Consider the following 11491-nt stretch of genomic DNA (forward strand, 5'->3'; position numbering starts at 1 on the left):
GATTGTATTTCCACCATTCAATTTAGATTTCAAAATTTTCCTAACTCTGTTGGTGTACTCTCGCCTGACAATAGTTTTTACTTCTCCATGCTTGATGTTATCCAACTGCAGAATGCCTAAGTATTTGTAGGCTTCATTTTCTTTGCATTTAATTAGTTGGCCATTGGGCATTTCAATTCCCTCAGATGCAGTGATTTTGCCCCTTTTTATGGATACAGTGGCGCATTTTTCCATGCCAAACTGCATTGAAATATCGGTGCTGAATACTCGGACTGTATTTGTCAATGATTGGATTTCTATTTCTGACTTTCCATAGAGTTTCAAATCATCCATATATAGTAAATGCGAAATTTTTTCAGCTTTTTTGGCTGTTTGGTAGCCTAATTTCATTTTTTTTAAGATTACTGATAGTGGGATCATTGCGATGATGAAGAGAAGAGGTGAAAGTGAATCACCCTGGAAAATTCCTCGCTTGATATTAACCATTCCGTAGCTCTCATTCCCTACTGCCAACTCAGTTCTCCATTGTTTCATTGCCTTTTCAGTAAAGGATGTAATATTTTTGCTAATGCCAGTTGTTTCTAAGCATTTTATGATCCAACTATGTGGCAGTGAGTCAAATGCCTTTTTGTAATCAATCCAGACCATATTTAAGTTCGTTTTTCTGTTCTTACAATTTTCTAATATCATTTTATCAATTAGAAGCTGATCTTTTGTGCCCCTGCTCCTTCTTTTGTTGCCTTTTTGCTCTACTGGCAAGATGTTGTTTGTTTCCAAATAATCCATCATGTTATCTGCAATAATGCCTGTGAGTAATTTGAAGGTTGTTGGTAAGCATGTTATTGGTCTATAGTTTTCAGGTGTTGTTCCTTTAGTTGGATCTTTCTGAATCAAGTATGTTTTTCCAGTTGTCAACCATTCATCAATTTGGCCCTTTTGTAAAATTTCATTCAGTTGCCTGGCCAATATTGCATGTAAACTGGTCAGATATTTGAGCCAGAAACCATGTAATTGGTCCTTTCCAGGTGATGTCCAATTCTTTACCTTTTTAACTCGATTTTTGATCATTTTTGATCATCTCAGTTGTATTATTATTATTATTATTATTATTATTATTATTATTATTATTATTAATCATCTTCTTATTGAGCCCTTTGCAAGATGAAGGGCTGTTTTATGGGAGTACACTCCAAAATGTGCATGCTATTTTGATATTTAAATGGTGGGCTAGCATGCCACATTTACTTGTGTAACAACAGGTTGCCTACGTTAATGCCTGCAGAACCCAGAGCTGAAACTGGATTAGATATTTATTTATTTGTTTGTTTGTTTTGTTTTGTCAAGTGTGTATAAGATAATAGATATAAGTATATACAAGATTATGAATACATGAAATGGATATGAATAAAAGGGAACATTAGGACAGAGATGGTAGGCATGTTGGTGCACTTAGGCATGCCCCTTACAGACCTCTTAGGAATGGGGTAGGTCAACAGTAGTCTAAGGTTCTGGTCTCCAGAATGAATCAGGAATATAGAGGACAACTGCATGGCTGTAATAAATGCAAAAGATCTGCAGAATCAGAAATCTAATGTTCCTCAGTTGGATTTCTCCCCGAGTTTTGCATTCTCCAGAATCACTGCTCTGTATTCAAAACAGTAATAAATTAAAGTTCAGCCCCTTGGAGTTAAGATTCGGTTTGAAGCATGAGGTGGGGATGGCGGATGGGAAATGAATACTGACAGTTAAGTGTAGTCACATTAGGAGATGTACTGGTATCTCAATCAGGTGCTGTGCTGAAACTCTGTATAGGATAATAATCATCTGCCCAGCTCCACTCCAATTCTTCACCAAGTCAGCTGACTGCTGATAGTGCTGGACAGCTCCTCTTGCAGACTGGAGAGAGCTATTGCCAAGTCTCAAACACCCAGCAAACACCACATTCCAGAATTCCAACCATCTCAACTGTTTCAGTTTAATAAGCAAGCAGGAAATGAGAATCAGACGGAGTCATAAAAGCACAAGATTTATAGTGTAGAAGATCCCAGTTCCTCACCTGAAGAAAAGGAGTCCCTGTGGATTTTATTCTGCTAGCCGTTGCTGACTATAGGGGGTGGTGCTCATCTCCATTTCAAGGCCACTGACAGTCCAAAAATGTTTTTGCAGTCATGTGGCCAGCATGATGTCACTGAGCAGCATTTCCTCCCCACCGAAGTAGTACCTATTTATCTACTCACATTTGTATGCTTTCAAACTATTAGGTGGTCAGGAGCTAGGTGAAGACAGGTGCTCATCCCGTTGCATGATGCTCGGGTCTCGAACCTGAGCTGTCGGCTTTCCAACTAATAAGCCCAGCATCTTAAACCTCTAGCTAGTGGTGAAAATCATTTTTTTTTACTACCGGTTCTGTGGGCGTGGCTTGGTGGGTGTTTCAGGGGAAGGATACTGCAAAATCCCCATTCCCTCCGCACTCCTGGGGGAAGGATACTGCAAAATCTCTATTCCCACCCCACTCTGGGACCAGCCAGAGGTGTATTTGCCAGTTCTTCAAACTACTCAAAATTTCTGCTACCGGTTCTCCAGAACCTGTCAGAACCTGCTGAATTTCACCCCTGCCTCTAGCCATAGTACCACCCAATCTTCAACTGGGCCTCCAGTTTAAAAAGTTTCACATAGCAGCAGTAGGATTACTTTTGCAATCAAAAACAATATTGCACTAGAAATGAACCAATATAAGAATGTGCCATATAGCAATAGCACTTAGATTTATATATCGCTTCATAGTGCTTTACAGCCTTCTCTAAGCAGTTTTACAGAGTCAGAATATTTTCCCCAACAATCTAGGTCCTCACTTTACCGACCTCGGAAGGATGGAAGGATGAGTAAACCTTGAGCTGGTCAGAATCAAACTGCTGGCAACCGGCAGTCAGCAGAAGTATGTTAATCTGCATAATATATTCAGCTGTGGAATTAACTGTTGTATGTTTTCAATTCTTTAGATGATTATGATTGTGGTGATGATACATATACCACAATCTCCACCATGCTCTCCCAGAAGAATATGCTAATTTATATGATAATATCTAGTCTATGTGGTCTGTGCTATATATCTCAAGCATCTTAGAAGTATCACGGTGGCACAATAAACTATCCTTAGAATGAGGGTGCTACTTTGTCAAGACATGAATATTTTCATTTATTTTCAAAGTAATTACCAACATTGCCCCAAAGCAATGGAAGTGAGTTGTTTTACAGTTGCTGAAAATATTCTTTAAAAGTGATTCTTATTATGGTTCATCTCTAATTATAGCTTTCCCTAATTGAGCCACTCCCATTTTCTAGTTCTAAGGCATGCTTTAACAGATGACAGGACTCTTTCAACCACCTCACATTGATCTGTAAAGTGTCTTTCTTGTTAATCAGAATAGCCCTTCCAGATATGTAATTAGTATAATCCTAATAAGGAAGTGAGTTAATTATTTTAGTCCGCTCCATCTCCTAGGGAAGAGTAGGCAGACTAGCACAGACAAACGATGAGAAAATGGGGGAGGGGGGTATTTTTCAGATTACAGATCAAACCTGATTAGAAATTAATATTGGTATAATTATTTAGGATAGATGATAGACAAATAAAGACATGGATTAATGCAGGGGTTTGAAATCAATTTTAATTGCATAATGCAACACTGTGTTCAGATTCAGTGTAGGTTCTGACTAATAAGTTTGCCTTAAGTTGCAAATTAAATAGAGACAATGGCAATACCTTCATTAAGTGTACCATTTTTAATTGGATACTTTGTTTGCGCAATGTATTAATGCAATATTTACTCTCTGTGGAAAAATTGAGGACCAGTTTCTATAACCAGAGCAGTTAAGCTCTAAAGCAGGAGTGTCACACCCGATTTCATTGAGGGCCACATCAGGGTTATGTTTGACTTCAGGGAGCTAGGGCGGGCATGGCCAGCTCGACATCACTCATATCGGGGTCACCTGTGGTGGCACGAGTGCACTGCCAGCAAAAATGGGCTCCCGAGCTCCGGTTTCAGTTGCGACAGCCTCTTGCAACTCTCTGCCAGTGAAAATGGAGTTCAGGAGGGCTGTCTGTAGCCCTCCCCAGCTCCCATTTTCGCTGGCAGAGCCCCCCATGGGCTGGTCCTTTGCTATTTTCAGGGTCGCCTTGCAGGCCAGATCTAAGCACCCCATGGACCAGATCTAGCCCCCGGGCCTTGAGTTTGACACCCCTACTCTAAAGCTTTCCCTGGATTATTTTAGGTAGGGCATCTAGTATTAGAATACAATCCCTAAGAAGGAAAATGTTTTCCCTTTTCAAAGCATGAGGATGGAAAGCACTAAGATTAGATTTTCTTCTGCTTGGGTTACACACACACACACACACACACACACACACACACCATGTCTAGTAGACCTAGCTTAACAATCACACTGTTTGATGATGGTTGGAAATTACGATAGTGCTGAAAAAATGACTTTATGACCAGCCCTTGTACTTAGAACTGTCGCAATGCCTCTGGCAGTCATGTGATCGAGATTTTCTGCACTTTGCAGCTGGCAGGTGTTTACACCTCTTGCACAGTCCTGCGGTCACGTCACTCGATCACCATCTGCATGCTTAACAGTCAGCTACCAACAAGCAAAGTCAGTTTTATCCTAAGGTGATTTTACTAAACCGCATCATTTAGCAATAGCATTGCTAGTCCCAGTTGTGGTTGTTAATCAAGGATTGCCAGTATAGGGTTGTTGTTTTTCTTATTTCTAGCTATAAGACAGAATCTGGTACATAGAAGGTTCATAGAGAAGGGAATCTAACAAACAGTTTCTGCATTGTGTGGATATTCCAGATATAAAAGCAACAGAAGACAGTGTAAGGCTCACTGTCACATTAAAGGAAGGTTCATAGCCCAGGAATAATAGAGGACCTGCTTTGCACACAGAACAGTCCAGGTTTAATCACTGGGGCTGGAAAAAAATGGCACATGGGAAAAATGGCGAACAGCACTGCCAATGAATGGCAGTTCCCTCATTTCCTGCTGTGAATACCTAGGACATGGTTAATTTCAGCTAAATATATTTCACCTTTAAATATGTTTCACAAAGAAAGATGGAGAGGCAGCAGTTCTGGAAACAAATATATCAACAGTGTCCATTTTTAACAACTTTTTTTTAATCACAAAATCAAGGTCCCAAATATAAGATCTCCTCCTTTTCATTCAAACGTTTATGTATTATATGTGTTAGACTTTGCTTAAAATTGATTTCTATAAGTGCTGAATGGGCATTTTAATATAGGATGCTGATCTAATAAAAATACAGATGTACAACATCAACAATAATTCCAGGTTTACCACTTCATATATTGAAAAACTCCAACAGTATAATATAATACAATCATTAAAATCTAAATATTACCTTATTAGCCCAAAAGAAAAAAATGACTTAATTTGATTCCTCCCAAAAAAAGATAGAAATATACTGTTTATATTTATAAACACATAAATTTTCCTTCACTCAATCAATCTGCCCATATCACAACCTTGTATGTAGATGTGCATATATTTACTTGTCAAAGACCACACTCCAAAAATAGAATGCCAAGATAAAACAATAACCGTCAACACCTTGAGCTCCTTAACAAAAGACAAGATATAAAAGAAGTAAAGATTTAAACTAAGTTAAATTATTTGACTAAAATAAGACACCCTGTAAAATTATTCAATTCTTCAATCATAGGTCCATTTCAGATATGCTTGTAAAAACTTTCCTCCCTCCTTCCAACAGAAGGAAAGCAGGATGAAGAAGGGTGAGGGGAGAGGTTTGTTCCACTGGAAAGAAAAGGAACAAGGAGGGAGGTGGGAGACAGATGAAGATAGGGAAAAAGATGAGAGAGAGAAAGGGAGGGAGGGAGGGAGGGAGGGAGAGAGATGAGAGAGAGGGAGGGAGATGAGAGGGAGAGACAGAGAGAAAGAGATGGGAGGGAGGGAGAAAGGGAGGGGGCGAAGAGAGAAAGAGGGAGAGTGAGGGAGAGAGAAAGAGAGAAAGGGATAGAGGGAGGAAGGGGAGAGAAAGGGATAGAGGGAGGGAGGGGAGAGAGATGAGAGAGAGAAAGGGAGGGAGGGAGAAATGAGAGAGGGAGAGAGAAAGAGATGAGAGAGAAAGGGAGGGGGAGGAGAGAGAAAGAGGGAGGGGGAGACAGGGAGAGAGAACGAAATGAGAGAAAGGGAGGGAAAGAAAGAAAGAGGTGAGAGAGGGAGAGAAAGGGGTAGAGAGAAGGAGGGAGAGGGAGGGGAGAGAGAGATGAGAATAGGGAGAAAGATGAAAGTGGGAGAGAGGGAGATGAGAGGGAGAGACAGAGAAAAAGAGATGAGAAAGGGAGGGGGAGGAGAGAGAGAAAGGGAGAGGGAGAGAGAAAGAAATGAAAGGGGGGAGAGAAGGAGAAGGAGGGAAGGCGGGAGAGAAAGAGAAGAGGGAGAGGGAGGGAGGGAGAGAGAGAGAGAGAGAGAGAAGCCCATTAGACATTAAGAGTGGAAATTCAGCAGGAATTATTTTCACCATAATAATTGATTGCATTACATCACTTTATGTTCTTTTTCAGGTGACGCTCCCTACTGCACCCCTGAACAGTACAAAGAATGTGCAGATCCAGCCCTTGGTAAGGACCAATAGACATCACCTCTCCAGTCTCTTAAAATAAGATGTTATGAATGGTATTTGGTATTTTGTTATTCGAAATCATTGTGACTTCTCCCTTCCTTTGGGGTCTCCAGACTTCTTGGTGGAGCGGGACAATGATTATTGTGTATGTGAGATGCCTTGCAACGTCACACGTTATGGTAAAGAGCTGTCCATGGTGAAGATCCCCAGCAAGGCCTCAGCCAAGTACTTGGCCAAGAAATACAACAAGAGTGAACAGTACATTGGGTGAGTTTTTTTCCCTGGCTGAGTTTTGTCCTTGCAACCAACTCATCTATTATCTTTTTTTCTTCACAGCCATGCAATGAAGAAGGCACTATTTGGCTCTTCCTTCCTATTAAAAACAATTCTCTTAGCAAGTGGAAGCACTCCAGGAGAACATTTCTTCCTTTCCTAGTTGGTGAACACAGGCATTTGAATACTCATATTGTGTCCAGTTGCACCCTTTCCTGGATCAGGAGTCCCTTCACTCAATCATTCAAACTCCAGTCACCTCACACCTGGACTAATGCCATGCACTCTACATGGTTTTATTGTTTTTAATATTGTAATCTCCCCAGAATAGCCTACAGTGAGATGTGTGGCAAATAAATTTAACAGATAAAAGATTAGATAGATAGACAAATAGACAGACAGACAGATGATAGATAGCTGAGAGAGAGAGAGAGAGAGAGAGAGAGAGAGAGAGAGAGAGAGAGAGAGAGATGATGATGATGATGGATGGATTGATGGACAAACTGACTGGAACACAGAAAGACAGATAGGTCTCCCATCTCTTCAATCCTGTTCTTCTGAGGAAATGTTCTACATATCTTGTCATGATTCCACAAACAGCTGCAACCATCATTTGAGTCTCTAGGTATAGACATGTTGAGCGTCTGTATCTGTTCTCACTTCTACAGCTCTGGGTTCTTGTTTTGCTAAGTTGGTCATTAGCCAAAACTGCAAACATCACATAGGGTCTACTTACAGGATTCTTTGGTGGGCAGATTTTAAAATTTGGATCCCTTTTACTTCCCTTCATCTTACGCAGGGAGAACATACTCGTTCTGGACATTTTCTTCGAAGCTTTGAACTATGAAACTATTGAGCAGAAGAAAGCATATGAAGTAGCTGGACTGCTGGGTGAGGTCACTTTTTTTCTGACTGCCAGTTGGAGCAGATTCTGTAAATGCCAGGCTTCCAGGGCAGGGGTGACCTTTGGGGCTGACTTCAGTGTAATGCAAAATCTCCATGTTTCCCCCTTTCCCTTCAATGCGGGTTGGCATAACTGGGGATTACCCAGAGATGGAAGTTACCCCCCTTAAGAAACATGCCAAGATTGGGATTGGGATGCATCTAAAGACCTGACGTGTGTCTTCCTGTCTCTCCCGTGCAGGTGACATTGGGGGACAGATGGGACTGTTTATTGGGGCCAGTTTACTGACTGTGCTTGAGCTTTTTGACTATGCCTATGAGGTGAGTGTTGGTCACCGTTAACATGAGGGAAAGGAACACAATTTATGGCTTATAAGGAGGTATCCAGTAAACATATGCTGTAATTCAGTTTTGAAGCAAACTTTTAGTTTTCTTCAGTTAAGAAAAAAAGTGTTAAGTTTTAGCAATAAATAATTAAGAAAGTAATTCTTCATCAGACTTCACTGAAATACACCATTTTCATAATAGGGGGTGGGTGACCTAAAGCTTATTTCAATGTGGTTATTAGTGTTAACAGCTCAATCACATGGCATTTTATTCCCTGACATACTGTCTGTACATAAGAATTCTAAAGAATCCCAATTAATCGTTTCCAATGATGAACATTTCCTCTTGTTCAATCTCTAGGTTATTAAGTTCCACCTCTGTCGCCGTGACAAGTGTGAGAAGAAACACAAAGGGAACAACAGTGACAAGGGTGTTGCCCTGAGCCTGGATGATGTGAAGCGCCATGTAAGTGTCTACACCTCATAATGTAGTACATCCCCTTGTCATCTGCCAAATGGATGGCCCGGCTACACGCTTGAGGATCACTGAGTCTGTATCATTTTAATTGTGCCAAACTCTCTCAACCAATAAAGCATCTACAGTTTAGTGAAGCAGTGGAGATTTCTGTATTAGGAATCCTGACTATCACTATTGCTCTCTGGTAGAATTGCACTTCTCATAATACCATACAACAAGGAATCCAATGTATTTATATTGACAATATTAATTTTAATATTAGGTTAACTTTGCTAGGTGCCTAAATTTCAGGGTAAATAATCTTACAAATAAATTCCGTAAACGACCAGAAGCCATTTAAAAACTCAATGATCAATTCAGCTATCTACACCTGTCCATGCTGCTTTGTGGTAGCTTACCATGGCTAAGGATTTCTCCCCATCATTATCTACTCAGCCCCTTAACTTTTTACTCAATCACTTTGAAACCTAGCAACATCCATTTTCTTTACTTCATTTAGCACGTTTATTTTTGGCAGGACAAATCTGTCTTTAGGAGGTAGTATAAAATGCCAAAAATACAACAGTTTAGAGGGTTGTATTCTAGCTCTGTTGCTATCCCAGAGCGTGACAGAAGAGCCAGATTGTTACAGGTTTACAGTCCCAAGAGAGTTGGAGCCATGTGGACCTCAGGAGGAATGCAGCTACCAAGAAGGCAGATTTCCTGGGTCCTACAAGATAGTGCTAGCAATAGATTTATGTACCACTTCACAGTGCTTTACAGCCCTCTCTAAGCAGTTTAGCATCAGCCTATTGCGCCCAACAATCTGGGTCCTGATTTCACTGACCTTGGAGGAGGGAGGGCCGAGTCAACCTTGAGCCAGACAGAATCGAACTCCTGGCAGTGGGCAGAGTTAGCATGCAATACTGCATTCTAACCACTGCACCACCGCAGCTCTTGGTGTGACGCTGCTATGTGAGTACCCAAAGCTTTATTACCTTTATTTATAAAATTTGAGGCAGGCTACTCATATGGTTCGTGGGAATTTACATCAGAATGGACTACCGCAACCTCTCCTATAATGTGCACTGCAAGAGTTGAAGTCTTCTCACAAAATCAGATTTCTAACTATTGGATGTAAAAACCCTTTCATCCTGCCATCTTGTATTGTGACCAGCATCAGTATCCAATGAATTGGGGCAAGTGGCACAAAAAAAGTTGCAATTACGGGGCGGTAACAATTTCTAGTTCATGTAGGAGCACTGGTAGAGACAGGAAGCTATCTGCAGCAAAGTATCTTATCCGTGACCCGTCAAAAGCGCGTTCCACAAAAGCGCAGTCGACGAAATCGCGTATGTGATGTCATCACAACGCGACGAAAAAGATCGAAAAATTGAAATAAAAATTAAATTACAGCAAGCCGATTCACATAAAGGTAAGGGTTAGGTTAAGGGTTAGGGTTAGGGTTAGGTTAAGGGTTAGGGTTAGGGTTAGAGCGTTAGCGTTACGTTTAGCGTTAGGTTAAGGGTTAGCGTTACGTTTTTCGTTACGTTAAGGGTTAGGTTTAGGGTTAGGTTTAGGGTTAGGTTAAGGGTTAGGTTTAGGGTTAGGTTTAGGGTTAGGTTTGGGGGGGTTAGGGGAAGGTTTTAGCTTTATTTTTACATTTTTCGATCTTTTTCGTCGCGCTGTGATGACGTCACATACGCGCTTTCGTCGACCGCGATTTTGTCGTCCGCGGTTTTGTGGTAGAACCATCTTATCTCCTTGGGCTACTTTAAGGAAACAAGACCAGTCTCTCAAAGTCTTCTATGACAGATGATGAGGAATACCTAGGGAGGTGCCCTTTATTCCAAGTCTGATTACGTTCTAGAAGTTTAGCTGTTTTTTTTTCCCAATTCCTAAACCATCTTCCCCTCCATGGCATGGAGTCTCTTGAACCTACAAATCCTGGACCTTAGAGTCCCCATTTATCAATGTTTCTTGCTTACCATGCTACTTTCATGTCCATTCTGTTTATGTCCCTTTTTGCTTTTCCTCTCCACCTTTCCAGAATCCATGTGAGAATATCCGAGGCCATCCAGCAGGCATGACATACGCAGCCAACATCCTACCTCACCACCCAGCCCGAGGAACTTTTGAGGATTTTACCTGTTAACTGACAACTGGATGTACAACTAACACTACCAAAGGGAAGGGGCCATGCTGAGCAGCTTTGGCCCGGGCCAGCCCGTGGACCTGCCAACATTTTGCAGGGCCTCTATCTCAGACTACTGGAGAGGCAGCCTCTCCTCATCCATCCGCCCCAGGCCAATGCAGCGATACGCACATGGAGCCAGCTGGACAGAGGTGAGGCTCAGCTGCCAGATCCACTCCAGTTTCTGTTCCAATGACGCCCTTGAACTTTAAACGTAACAGAAGTGCTGCTGGAAGAAACCCCCCCACAGTATCCAATGGAGGTGAGGGCACAGCCTTCTCCGATCCACAAACACTGAAGTCTTAACTGTGTGTCTCTCCTTCTGTATCCGTCATGCTCCTTAACCACAGTAAGCCTTGCGTGGCAGTGGTCATTGTGTGCAAAGCCCTCTCTCTCTGTGTGTGTGTGTGTCTCTCTCTCTTTTAATCCGAATGCCAAGAAGAACCTACAGGAACAGATAGAGCCAGACTGTTTCTGTGGATTCTGTTTGTAGAGGCTACTTATCTATCGAGAGGAAGTGCTGCTTCAGTTCTCTTCCCCCCTTCCTTCTGACTGTGCACTGTGTGGAGGCCAACAACAATCATAGCCTTCCCTGGAGCAAGACTGCAACCAAACTGAGAGAGCCACTTCCGTAGGATGTGCCATCATCTGCTCATCCCATCCAACTGG

General features: G+C 41.7%; 1 protein-coding gene across 1 annotated transcript in view; it reads left to right on the top strand.

Annotated features, from left to right (window-relative positions):
- The window catches only part of ASIC1 (acid sensing ion channel subunit 1), a 242230-nt gene extending 231447 nt beyond the window's left edge, over window positions 1–10783 (top strand). The window contains exons 6-11 of the mRNA XM_032211207.1: window positions 6611–6667; window positions 6783–6936; window positions 7742–7833; window positions 8087–8166; window positions 8533–8637; window positions 10679–10783. Coding sequence (XP_032067098.1) covers window positions 6611–6667; window positions 6783–6936; window positions 7742–7833; window positions 8087–8166; window positions 8533–8637; window positions 10679–10783 — 593 coding nt within the window. The remainder of the gene's footprint in view (window positions 1–6610; window positions 6668–6782; window positions 6937–7741; window positions 7834–8086; window positions 8167–8532; window positions 8638–10678) is intronic.
- The last annotated feature ends 708 nt before the right edge of the window (window positions 10784–11491 follow it).

Source organism: Thamnophis elegans, chromosome 2 (genome assembly GCF_009769535.1).
Source record: "Thamnophis elegans isolate rThaEle1 chromosome 2, rThaEle1.pri, whole genome shotgun sequence".
NCBI classification, from domain to species: Eukaryota; Metazoa; Chordata; class Lepidosauria; order Squamata; family Colubridae; genus Thamnophis; species Thamnophis elegans.